The sequence below is a fragment of the Artemia sp. Qi Xiang Cuo genome, chromosome 9 (assembly GCF_049724085.1).
Source record: "Artemia sp. Qi Xiang Cuo chromosome 9, ASM4972408v1, whole genome shotgun sequence".
In the NCBI taxonomy this organism is placed as follows: Eukaryota; Metazoa; Arthropoda; class Branchiopoda; order Anostraca; family Artemiidae; genus Artemia; species Artemia sp. Qi Xiang Cuo.
This window is the reverse complement of record NC_142802.1, coordinates 49,348,135-49,362,482: the sequence shown is the minus strand read 5'-3', so window position 1 is coordinate 49,362,482 and position 14,348 is coordinate 49,348,135. Positions and strand designations below refer to the sequence as shown.

Sequence of the window (14,348 nt, the reverse complement as noted above, 5' to 3'; positions counted from 1 at the left end):
CTTTGAAAAGGTGTAAAGCTTCTATAGAATAACGTTGAAATTGCTATACCTCCGTCAGAATCCAGACGAAGCATTCTACTTATTGATCCATTTTGGTTCTCTAGTTATACACATAACAAATCTATGCATAACTCCGGTAAAAAAAAAGGTGCAATATATCTACCGTCGATAAAATAGTTGAAGGGGGGTCTGGTGGGGGAAGGGTACTGAAGAGACCTCAAATTGTTTCATTTTGCCTCAAAATAAGTCGGACTTGTCTACCTTCTGTTTGAAGGTTTTGGGGAGAGGAAGTGATGGAGGAACCACATACCCTCTTACCATCTCCATCTTGTTTTTCCAAATATTCATAGCTTTAGCGTTAAAAGTAAGTTTAATTTGTCTTAATTAAAAATTTAATTTTCTTGCTATGTGCCAATTTTTTAAAATTACTGCTAAGAAAAGAGAAAAGGATAAGCTACATTTGCTGTAACAACTAGAAAATTATTAAATTTTAAGACTCTGCCTGAGTCCTAAACATAGAAAATGAAATAACAGCCGAAATCTCAAACGTAATTTGTATACAAAAGTAGATGACATGACGCTTGACCTATAGGAAAGGGCTCATTTTTGGATTTCTAAATTTTTCTATTTACTATTCTGAGAAAATGTTTTGGCAATGATGCAAAGGAAGCGTTACACATCTTGAACATATTCGGATTTAGTTTAACTAAGGTTTGAAATTGGTTCCTACTTGCTTGACAGCTTGAACGGAGCCTTCTACTTCAAAGCAGAATCAAGGCTCGGAGAAATTAGAGCTCGGCAGAGCATCTTTACATAGTCCTCTCTTAAATAGAATATAAGACTCTGCTTCAGTTCCCAAATTATAGGCTCTGCCTCAAGGAACATCCATCATATCATTTTTATCGTGATCTCATATCCATCAATCTGACCTGAGATTCACACTTTCCGTAAAAACCGCAGAAATTAAATACTTACGCATTGCATAGAAAAAGGAGAAATAACAGAGCAAAGCTAAAGTGTTACTCCCGCAGCACAATTATATCTGAGTTAAACAGGTTTTGAAACAATGTAATGTGATCTCAATCCAGTCCCTTAACGCCTGTCTTAACTTAAGCAATTGTTCACGTTTTCATTTGGATCCATGATTCAAGCTTATACACTAGAACTGAAATCGATGGCATAAAAAAAGAAAATAAGTTTGCTCTCAATCCGGTCCCTTAACATCCGTTTTAATTTAAATGGCATTGCTATCTTCATTCTGATCGACGAATGAAGCTGAGTAACGGCAAAATTATTTATTTTGTTCCGAGCAGTCTGAAAATGTGGAACACATCAGCCATAATAAGCAAGATGGAAGCTTCAAATTATGCCAAAAGACTTAAGAAATACGGTCTTGCCTTTCATTAAAAGAGCAAATTTTAAACGTACTAGGTAATCAGTACACAATCACACATTGTCTCTAAATGAGAACACAAAATCCTTTCAAGCGGAATCATAAACTTAACTAAACATTAAAGACTATCTTTGTCGTTAAAAAGATCTTACAATCACTCAAAGTAAGTTTTCCAGTTTACTGAAGGTTATTTTTCTAGTTACAACCCTTGATTTTTTTGCTATCCCTTCATTACAGTCTGGCAAATTTTTTTTAAATTATAGCTAACGTTGTCAATCTTAAATTTCTGTTTCAGAAAGCAGATATGGCAATAGGTGATCTTTCAATCAACTTTGAACGAGAAGAAGCTGTAGACTTTACTATGCCATGGATGAACACAGGTAACAAAACAACCTTTTTTAATAGAGTTTTCAGCAAATTCTCCCTCAAGGTGTTGATCCTAGGAAGAAAGCCATCGTATAGAATAATACAAAGCAAAAAAAGACAAAAGACAAAACTGTATTCTTTTTGAACATTGCCAAGACCACTTTTTACCGGTGGTCTAAAATTAGAACTCACAAAACTAGTAAAGAAGAAAGAAATACTTTTAACCTACATCAAATGTAATTTGTTATAAAACATTCTGACAGCAGATAAGTCGCTCGGATTTTATCAGGCTCTAGAATTCTATTAATAATACATTAACAACCTAAGTAAGGGTTAGAAGCTACCTTGATCATCATGAGCCCTACTCCTTGCATATGTACCCACTCCTTCCTAACTAAATAAATTAATTTTATATCACCTAAATTCATGTATTATTCATGTATTTATTATTCGCACAAATAATAAATAAAAATTTTAGGGACTGGTCATAAGGCCCAAAACATCCACCAACTCAAAAAAATAACCCAAAGGAATTATCAAACAGTTCGTGGTAACGAACTGTAAGTAAGGAGCGACCCGGCTCAATGGTAACCGAAACTCTAAAAAACGGAATTTGTGATTTCAAATATATAAGTTTCATCAAGTTTAATCTTACCTATCAAAAGTTACGCACCTGAGAAAATTTGGCTGATTTTCGGAAAAATGGGGAAAGACCCCCTAAAAGTTATAGAACCTTAATGAAAATCACACCATCATATTCAGCGTATCAGAGAACCCTATTGTAGAGGTTTCAAGCTCCTAACTACAAAAATGTGGAATTTTCCATTTTTTGCCAGAAGAAAGATCACGGATGCGTGTTTATTCGTTTTTTTTTCGTTTTTTTTTTCTTTTCCCCAGGGGTGATCGTATCGACCCAGTGGTCCTAGAATATCGTGGGAGGGCTCGTTGGAACGGAAATTGAAATTTATAGTGCCCTTTTTAAGTGACCAAAAAATTGGAGGGCAACCAGGCCCCCTCCCACGCTCAGTTTTTTCCCAAAGTCACCCGATCAAAATTTCGAGATAGCCATTTTGTTCAGCATGGTCGAAAATATTATAACTATGTCTTTTAGGATGACTTAATCCCAAGAAGCCTCCAGGGGGAGGGCTGAAAGTTATGAACTTTACCCAATGTTAACATATAGTATTGGTTATTAGAAAGTATACAGACGTTGTCAGGGAGAATTTTTTCTGGTAGTGGGGGGGTGGGGGTGGGTCGGGGGTTATATGGGAGGATCTTTCCATGAAGGAAGTTTTCATGGGGGAAGGGACATTGCTATGAAGAGGGCGCCGGATTTCCCATTATTATTTAAAAAAAAAATCAGAAATTAATATAAAAAAAACAAGTTTTTCAACTGAAAGTAAGGAGCAAAATCAAAACTTAAAACAAACAAATAAATATTAGATATATGATTGGGTTCACCTTCTAGTCAATGCCTCGCTCTTTAAGCCAAAGATTTTTTAGTACTTTCATAAGAGCTATTTATTCTAATTAACGGCCTTTGTGATTAAGGGGTCATTTTTAAAGAGTTGTAACAAAATTTTGTTTACTTATTTAATCACGGTGAACCAAAATAAAAGCTGCATTAACTAAAAAACGATCAGAAATTAAATAAAAAAAAACAAGTTTTTTAAACTGAAAGTAAGGAGCGACATTAAAACTTAAAACGAACAGAAATTATTCCGTATATGAATGAATGAATGAATGATTTTTATTACCCATCTTTAACAATACAAAAAAAGTAAAAATGGAGTAGAGAGAAAATGAAAAGAAAACAACAACACATCAAACAAACGAGCAACTTAAATTAATACTTCAAAAACCAATGGTGAAACTATTTACATAAAAAGACAACCATTACACATTACTGACTATAGCTTCAAGCATACTATGCGTTGGGTCTAAAGATTTCAGGAACTTTTCCCTCCTGGTCACGATCACGACGAAGGGGTCATCGAGTCCTTAACTTTCTGAAATCTGGCGGTGTCTTCGCCAGGGGGGAAGGCTAAATAGATATTTTGCAAACTTATAGAACACTGTACGGATTGTTTTTTATCATCAACAGTGAACAAAGACCAGAAAGGTGACAAAGCCAAGATATGAGGGGTGGCAAAGGAATTGAAGATCCGTGCTAGAATGCAGCGGTTATATAGGCGTTTGCATGATAAAATCATCCTATGTGAAAGGGGCTGTCCCCTCCTCAACGCCTATATATATATATATATATATATATATATATATATATATATATATATATATATATATATATATATATATATATATATATATATATATATATATCATACATAAAATCATCATATCGAAAAAACCAAACGAGTTCATTTCAGGAAGTTGCGTACCGTCTAGTAATAGGCTAAACAAAACTAATTGTTTTATTTCTTATTTTAGGAATATCTATACTTTACAAAAAACCACAAAAAGCTCCACCAAGTCTGTTTTCCTTTATGTCTCCATTTTCACTTAGCGTGTGGATATGGATGTCAATTGCATACGTTGGCGTTTCAGTTGTTCTTTATATGATAGCAAGGTAAGTAGTGTATTTTTATGTTAACTTAGGTAAACAGAGATATATATATATATATATATATATATATATATATATATATATATATATATATATATATATATATATATATATATATATATATATATATATATATATATATATATATATATATATATATATATATATATATATATATATATAAATATATATATATATATATATATATATATATATATATATATATATATATATATATATATATATATATATATATATATATATATATATATATATATATATATATATATATATATATATATATATATTACTAATAGCTCACCGCAGCACCAATCCGCCTGAGGCCAACATATCTTCGCACGCTCCTCCTCCATCCCAATCTATTTAAAGCCTCCCTCTTTACACCCTACCGAAAAGTTCACATTTCCTTTAAATCTTTCTTTATGACCTCCTCCTACCCCAGACGAAGACAACCTGCTTTCCGTTTAGCCCTAGACGGTTGGTCGAAAAGGACAATCTTGAGCAATCTGTCATCCTTAATCCGCAAAACATGCCCTAGCCATCTCAGCCCAAGAAAGCGGGATCGAACCTTACTTTTCGCACAGCCTACTGTTTGAAATACGGTCAGTCCGCTGCGTTTCACGAAAGAATAAATAAATATGAAACAAGTTTCACGAAGAAAAAAACAAATCATCATAAAAAAAGTTTCAGGAAAATAAATCAACATACAATAATTTTTGCGAAGAAAAAAAAATGACAAACAACAAGTTTCACAAAGAAAATCTTTGTGAAATCCGATGGGGTTAGATGGTCAGATGGCGCACCATCTAACCTAACCTAACCTACCGTGTGTGGGTTAGGTCGGTTAGGTTAACCTAACCGAGTAGCATGTAAGAAAAAGGCGCACAAGTTTCACGAAGAGAAAAATCAACATGCAACAAGTTTCACGAAGAAGAAACAAAAGTAGAACAAGTTTCTGGAAGACATAAAACAAGATGCATTAAGTTTCTGGAAGAAATAATCCACATTCAACCAGTTTCACGGACAAAAAAATCCGCATGCATCATGCTTCACCAAGAAAAATATCAAGATAAATAAAGTTTTACGAAAGAAAAAATCAACGCATAACAACAAGTTTCATGAAGTTTTCACAACTAACAACAAGTTTTCACAAGCTTCATAACAAGTATCACGAAGAAAAAATAAAAGTACAACAATTTACGCAAGGAAAAAATTAACATGTAACAGGTTTCAGGAAGAATAATCAACATACAACATTTTTCATGGACAAAAACCAACATACAACTTGTTTCACGAAGAAAAAAAATAACGTACAACAAGTTTCACGAAGAAAAAATCAGTATAAAGAACTTTCATGAAGACAAAATAAAAAAAATCAACATACAGAAAGTTTAAAGAAGAAACAGTCAACATGCAATAAGTTTCACGAAGAAAAAAAATCGACATACATTATAATTCACGAGGAAAAACCAACCGGCATCATTTTTCCCGATGAAAAAATATCAAGATACATTAAATTTCACGAAGACAAAAAAATCAACATACAACAACTTTCACGAACAAAAAATCAACATACAAACAGATTCACAAAGTGAAAAATCAACTTACAACTAGTTTCACGAACAATAAATACAAGATAGTTAAGTTACGTTTATTAATAAAAATAGAACTAATCAAAATGCATACAAAATGCATAGGTGTGATAATTCATGCCAGGGGGTGTCATATGCTATCCATTGAGTACCACGCTGGCGTCAATCACATGGACGCTTTAGATGAAACACTATTGGGGATCTTAATTTGATTTTAAATGATTATTTGTATTGTAAACAGTTTTTTTTTAGGAAAATGTCTGATAATTCTTAGTTGTGATAATGCATGCCAAAGGGTGTCATATGCTAGCCATTGAGTGCCACAGACTCGAAATTGCCATGGAACATTACAATCTAACAATGAAATGACAAGTTTCCGCTGTTCAAATAAAAACAAAGTTCATTTTTAGTTTATAAAATTATTTTTGTGGGAAAAAGGTTCAAAAACCCTTAGACGTGATAATTTTTGCCAGAGGGTCTCATAGTGCGGCAAAGTGACGTGAATTGACACGGTGTATCACGTTGAGGGTGGCTTGTAAAAACATGAACCAATGGATTTGAAGCATGATTTTTAACAGGAAAATATCTGGAAAATGTCTTAGGAATAATGAGCTGGTGTCAGAGGGTGCCAGAGGGCTATTCACAGGTTGCGGGAATTTTCATGGTGTGCACGAACCAATATATTTAAAGCCAGGTTTTTAACAAGGAAATACCTGGAAATACCTTAGGAATGGTTGCGGGTTCCAGAGGGTGCCATGTGCCATATATAATTTGCCACGACGACGTAAATTGCTTAGACTTACATGTTCTAGAACTTGACGTTAAGGTGGGAGGTGTTAAAAGAATTTTTTAGGTTTAAAAGAATTTTTTTGGGCCAGCCACATTTTGTTACGGTGGTGTGAATATGCATAGTCGTGGTTCGAAAGAAACTTGGCATTTTTATTAGAGCCTCTCAAAAATATCCAAAGGCAAAAATCTCTCTCATTTCTCTTGCAGGTGCGTCTAATAGAGCCATATAAACGATACATTTTCATTAATACCTCTCAGAAATAACTCTTAATATGGCTTAAATTTACCTTTAATAATAACCTCCCCCTTGAATTTGCTTGCTAGGGTGGGTCAGACACATATTGTCAGCGTGGCGTGAATTTGCTTAGTCTTGGCTCAAAGAAACTTGGCTTTTCCATTAGAACTTATCAGAAATACCTCTTAGAATGGCTTAAATTACCTCTAATAACACCCCTCCCCCTGGAATTGGTTGCTAGGGTTCCCACCTTTCTGTAATTCATGGTTCTTGTTGCTTATATTTTATCCCTTATTAGCTTTTTCACGTTTTGTTTTTTCGTTTGTTGAGTTTGAACTGCTTTTTCTGTTATTTCATGATTTTATAACATTTCTGACGCTTTTATTTCGTTTCAGATAGCACATTCAAGTTTCAAAAGAGTAAAAAACTATTACTAAGAAATGGGCTAAGAACAGCCCCAAATATTATCTGATGCTAAAGCATTGCTTAACAAGCAGGTGCATATCAAATGTAGCCAATTTCTAGTAATCAATTTTTTCCCCTACATGTCAATTATTGCAGACATAGGAAAACAAGCGATCCATTTAATCATACTAGTAAGCGGGACAGGGGATTCTACGAGGCTCTAATAGGTTATAACGTAGAACGTATTAACCGAATAATAATATTAGGAGGGCTTTCATAGTTCAGCTGTCTAGCACTTCATTCCATTGAGAGGAAATCTCTTTCGAATCCTAATGCGGATACAAATTTCTTGGATAATAAAAGTTGTCTGAGAAAAACGTCTTGAAAGAAAATGAAATCCTGAAGTAAAACACATTGAAAGAAAAAAAACACCTTGAATGAAAATGGAATCATGAAGAAAAATTAAATCCTGAAGAAAAATATCTCTCAAAATATTATAAAACACCCATGTGCGCACCATCATTCCGTAATACCGTACGTGTGCGCTGACACTACGTAACTTCTCACGTGTGCCGTCATTACGTAACACACATGTGTGCCATCATTACAGTAACATCCCACGTGTGCGCTGTCATTACGTCATTCCCAATAAATCTACCGAGTCACGTAAGATCACTTCACCCCCAATAAATCTATCAAGTTACGCAAGATTGAATCACTCTCAACATAGGTAAGCAAACCCTATTACGTAAAAACCACCTGCATCTCTTAGTAAAAATCCCGTTTTCCGTAATAACCAAAAGTAAACAAGCCCTATTATGTAACATACACCTACATCTTTTAGAAAACAAACCTTACTACGTAAAATACAGGTGTACTATACAGTTACAGGTGCACTATAGTATTGCGTAAGACCCAGGTGTGCGTAATAACGTCTTGAGGGGTTAGTAGCTCCGATAGTATACCCCCTATGTGTGTGCCCGAAACCATGGAGGCATCACTACTAATACCCCCCCCCACATCCTTAAAAAAAATACCGAGAAACTCATGATGTATCCAACAATTGATTAGATTGCATGCATAATTTGGGTATTTTATATGTTTTATCTTTGGTTTCCCCTTTCCAGAAATGCCTCCTTCTTCCCAAGACAGATTGTTTTGTTAGGGCCTGAACCAGGGTGTCTCAACAGCTATTAGTGGTAAAAATATTGCAGGTTTAAACGTTGAAACTGAGTAACCCCCTTTAATTTTTTTCTTTTTTTTGCATTTTGGTCAGCTCAAAAAATTTCAAACGGAGTGCAATTGAGCGCATGAGTAATTCAATTCTCTAGTGTTTGTATTTTTCTTTTAGTTTTTACTGTGATATTTTCAAGAACCAATTCTTATACCAATTCTGAACCAATTCTTATGCTAATAAAATTATGCAGATGCCCCGGGTGCCCTCTTAAACCAGGAATTGGTAACCCTTGAAGCTAATGTTTTGAGTCAATTCTTTTTCTTCAATCATTTCACACGAAATTAAAACAATATATTTCACAAAAATACGCAGATAGTTTTGCAAATCCCTGTACATTGTTATCTTTACAAGACTTTATACAGAGGTGTCACGAAATGTCGAAGGAAGAAGGCTTGAAGACAGTAGAATGGGGGGTACCAGCCCCACGGGGCACCCCTGCTGCCACCTATAACTTTTTTGCACACCAAAAATGGGCATAGCCTCCCCAGGGAGAATGATTGCATAATCGAAGTGGGTCAATGACCTAAATTTCCAAAAACAACAACAACAACATCGACCTTGACATTCGCTGAGAGCGTGCCAAAAAACAACAACAACAACATCGACCTTGACATTCGCTGAGAGCGTGCACTTACAACAACAACAACATCGACCTTGGAACACCTGTGCTATTGACCTCAATTCACCTATCGTGAATCAATAATTCCCCTTAGAAACAACAAATTAATTCCCCTTTCTTGACAGATCAATCAACCAATGGCATCATCTGTCAGACTTTAAAAATTTTCGCATAGAAAAGATTCTCCAGGAATAGATCCAAGTCATTAATGTCATTGCCTCGGAAACAACTCTTTTGGTCGAACTCCAAAGGATATTAATAGCCAAAGGCCATGGAAACAATTCTCCAAGAAACATCTTAGCGATGAATTATTTTAGCGCGGGAATCAGGTTTCTTATTAATTTGAAATACAGTAGCGCAGAGATGCCAAAAACAAAAGGAACACGCTGAAATTACGTTTAGGGATTATTTGGGTGAAACCGTTTTAGACAGGCTATGGAACTATTTCGGCGAAACAGTTAGAGACATTTTGAAAGAAGATTTTAGGAAAGGTTTTAGAAGAGAATTTGAGGGTGAAACTCTGTGGTCGTTATAATACACAAGTTCCATTTGAACAGTGTTGTGAGGTCCTCTACCCCAACCCCAAAGGCTTCCGATCCCCCTACCCCAACCCCGAAGGAAGCTCCCGGTACTCAAAGGTCCCCCAAGCTCCCAAAGATCCCCAGCCCCCCAAACGCCCTCCTCAGACCCTCAAAGGCCCTCCCCCGGTCCTCACAGGCCCCCCAAGCTCCCAAAGGGCCACTGGTGCCCACAAAGGCCCACCCAGACCCCCAAAGGCCATCCCCGGGCCACCCACAGGTCCATCGAGCTCCCAAAGGACCAACGGGGTCCCAAAGGCTCTCCCCCGGTCCCCAAATGTCCCCCAGGCCCCCAACTGCCCTCCTCAGACCCGCAAAGGCCCGCCGCTGGTCCTCAAAGGGCCCCCGGGTCGCCAAACGCCCTCCCTGGACCCCAAAGGTCCCCCCCGGTCCCCATACATGCACACAAAAACTTACACATGCACACGAAAACTTACATGCACACAAAAACTTATACACACACACGAAAACTTACACACACACGTCAAAACTTACACACACAAAAGCTTAGACACACAAAAACTTACACACACACACACACAAAAACTCACACCCACACACAAACTCACACACACACACACACAAACTTACACACACAAAAACTTACACACACACACACACACACAAAAACTTACACCCACACGCAAAAACTAAACACACACACACAAAAACTTACACACACACACACGAAAACATACACACACACAAAAACTTACACACTCGCACAAAAACTTACACACACACACAAAAACTTACACACACACACACACTAGAACTTACGCACACACACGAGAACTTACACACACACACGCCAAAACAAACACACACAAAAACTTACACACACACACACACACACACACACAAAAACTAACACATGCACGCGAAAACTTACAAACACACAAAAACTTACATGCACACAAAAACACTACACACACGCGCGAAACACTTACACGCACACGCGCACAAACTTACACGCACACACAAACACACACACACACACACACACACACACACACACACACACACACACACACACACACACACACACACACACACACACACACACACACACACACACACACACACACACACACACACACACACACACACACACACACACACACACACACACACACACACACACACACACACACACACACACACACACACACACACACACACACACACACACACACACACACACACACACACACACACACACACACACACACACACACACACACACACACACACACACACACACACACACACACACACACACACACACACACACACACACACACACACACACACACACACACACACACACACACACACACACACACACACACACACACACACACACACACACACACACACACACACACACACACACACACACACACACACACACACACACACACACACACACACACACACACACAACAGTTTCACGGACAAAAAAATCCGCATGCATCATGCTTCACCAAGAAAAATATCAAGATAAATAAAGTTTTACGAAAGAAAAAATCAACGCATAACAACAAGTTTCATGAAGTTTTCACAACTAACAACAAGTTTTCACAAGCTTCATAACAAGTATCACGAAGAAAAAATAAAAGTACAACAATTTACGCAAGGAAAAAATTAACATGTAACAGGTTTCAGGAAGAATAATCAACATACAACATTTTTCATGGACAAAAACCAACATACAACTTGTTTAACGAAGAAAAAAAAATAACGTACAACAAGTTTCACGAAGAAAAAATCAGTATAAAGAACTTTCATGAAGACAAAATAAAAAAAATCAACATACAGAAAGTTTAAAGAAGAAACAGTCAACATGCAATAAGTTTCACGAATAAAAAAAATCGACATACATTATAATTCACGAGGAAAAACCAACCGGCATCATTTTTCCCGATGAAAAAATATCAAGATACATTAAATTTCACTAATAAAAAAAAATCAACATACAACAAGTTTCACGAACGAAAAAATCAACATACAACCAGGTTCATAAAGTGAAAAATCAATTTACAACTAGTTTCACGAACAATAAATACAAGATAGTTAAGTTACGTTTATTAATAAAAATAGAACTAATCAAAATGCATACAAAATGCATAGGTGTGATAATTCATGCCAGGGGGTGTCATATGCCAGCCATTGTGTACCACGCTGGCGTCAATCACATGGACTCTTTAGGTAAAAATGAAACACCATAGGGGATCTTAATTTGATTCTAAACGATTATTTCTATTTTAAACAGTTTTTTTGTAGGAAAATGTCTGAAAATGCCTTAGGTGTGATTATGCACGCCAGAGGAGGCCGTATGCTAGCCATTGAGTGCCGTAGACTCGAAATTGCCATGGAACATTACAATCTAACAATGAAATGGCAAGTTTCCGCTGTTCAAATAAAAACAATGTTCATTTTTAATTTATAAAGTTATTTTTGTGGGAAAAAGGTTCAAAAACCCTTAGACGTGATAATTTTTGCCAGAGGGTCTCATAGTGCGGCAAAGTGACGTGAATTGACACGGTGTATCACGTTGAGGGTGGCTTGTAAAAACATGAACCAATGGATTTGAAGCATGATTTTTAACAGGAAAATATCTGGAAAATGTCTTAGGAATAATGAGCTGGTGTCAGAGGGTGCCAGAGGGCTATTCACAGGTTGCGGGAATTTTCATGGTGTGCACGAACCAATATATTTAAAGCCAGGTTTTTAACAAGGAAATACCTGGAAATACCTTAGGAATGGTTGCGGGTTCCAGAGGGTGCCATGTGCCATATATAATTTGCCACGACGACGTAAATTGCTTAGACTTACATGTTCTAGAACTTGACGTTAAGGTGGGAGGTGTTAAAAGAATTTTTTAGGTTTAAAAGAATTTTTTTGGGCCAGCCACATTTTGTTACGGTGGTGTGAATATGCATAGTCGTGGTTCGAAAGAAACTTGGCATTTTTATTAGAGCCTCTCAAAAATATCCAAAGGCAAAAATCTCTCTCATTTCTCTTGCAGGTGCGTCTAATAGAGCCATAGAAACTATACATTTTCATTAAAACCTCTCAGAAATATCTATTAATATGGCTTAAATTTACCTTTAATAATAACCTCCCCCTTGAATTTGCTTGCTAGGGTGGGTCAGACACATATTGTCAGCGTGGCGTGAATTTGCTTAGTCTTGGCTCAAAGAAACTTGGCTTTTCCATTAGAACTTATCAGAAATACCTCTTAGAATGGCTTAAATTACCTCTAATAACACCCCTCCCCCTGGAATTGGTTGCTAGGGTTCCCACCTTTCTGTAATTCATGGTTCTTGTTGCTTATATTTTATCCCTTATTAGCTTTTTCACGTTTTGTTTTTTCGTTTGTTGAGTTTGAACTGCTTTTTCTGTTATTTCATGATTTTATAACATTTCTGACGCTTTTATTTCGTTTCAGATAGCACATTCAAGTTTCAAAAGAGTAAAAAACTATTACTAAGAAATGGGCTAAGAACAGCCCCAAATATTATCTGATGCTAAAGCATTGCTTAACAAGCAGGTGCATATCAGATGTAACCAATTTCTAGTAATCAATTTTCTCCCCTGCATGTCAATTATTGCAGACATAGAAAAACACGCAATCCATTTAATCGTTCTAGTAAGCGGGACAAGGGATTCTACGTGCCTCTAATAGGTTATAACGTAGAACGTATTAACCGAATAATAATATTAGGAGGGCTTTCATAGTTCAGCTGTCTAGCACTTCATTCCATTGAGAGGAAATCTCTTTCGAATCCTAATGTGGATACAAATCTTTGGAATATAAAGGTTCTCTGAGAAAAACGTCGTGAAAGAAAATGAAATCCTGAAGAAAAAAAATGCCTTGAAAGAAAAATACACCTTGGAAGAAAATAGAATCCTCAAGCAAAATGAAATCCTGAAGAAAAAAATCTCTCAAAATATTATAAAACACCCATGTGCGCACCATCATTCCGTAATACCGTACGTGTGCGCTGACACTACGTAACTTCTCACGTGTGCCGTCATTACGTAACACACATGTGTGCCATCATTACAGTAACATCCCACGTGTGCGCTGTCATTACGTCATTCCCAATAAATCTACCGAGTCACGTAAGATCACTTCACCCCCAATAAATCTATCAAGTTACGCAAGATTGAATCACTCTCAACATAGGTAAGCAAACCCTATTACGTAAAAACCACCTGCATCTCTTAGTAAAAATCCCGTTTTCCGTAATAACCAAAAGTAAACAAGCCCTATTATGTAACATACACCTACATCTTTTAGAAAACAAACCTTACTACGTAAAATACAGGTGTACTATACAGTTACAGGTGCACTATAGTATTGTATAAGAATCAGGTGTGCGTAATAACGTCTTGAGGGGTTAGTAGCTCCGATAGTATACCCCCTATGTGTGTGCCCGAAACCATGGAGGCATCACTACTAATACCCCCCCCCCCACATCCTTAAAAAAAAATACCGAGAAACTCATGATGTATCATAC

The 14,348-nt window shown here is 36.5% G+C and overlaps 1 protein-coding gene across 2 annotated transcripts in view; it reads left to right on the top strand.

The window, feature by feature from the left end:
- The window catches only part of LOC148948750 (glutamate receptor ionotropic, kainate 2-like), a 70,517-nt gene extending 66,167 nt beyond the window's left edge, over positions 1–4,350 (top strand). For both annotated transcript variants that reach the window (XM_089094079.1, XM_089094078.1), the window contains 2 exons: positions 1,689–1,773; positions 4,208–4,350. In XM_089094079.1, coding sequence (XP_088950205.1) covers positions 1,689–1,773; positions 4,208–4,350 — 228 coding nt within the window. The remainder of the gene's footprint in view (positions 1–1,688; positions 1,774–4,207) is intronic.
- Positions 4,351–14,348: the final 9,998 nt, after the last annotated feature.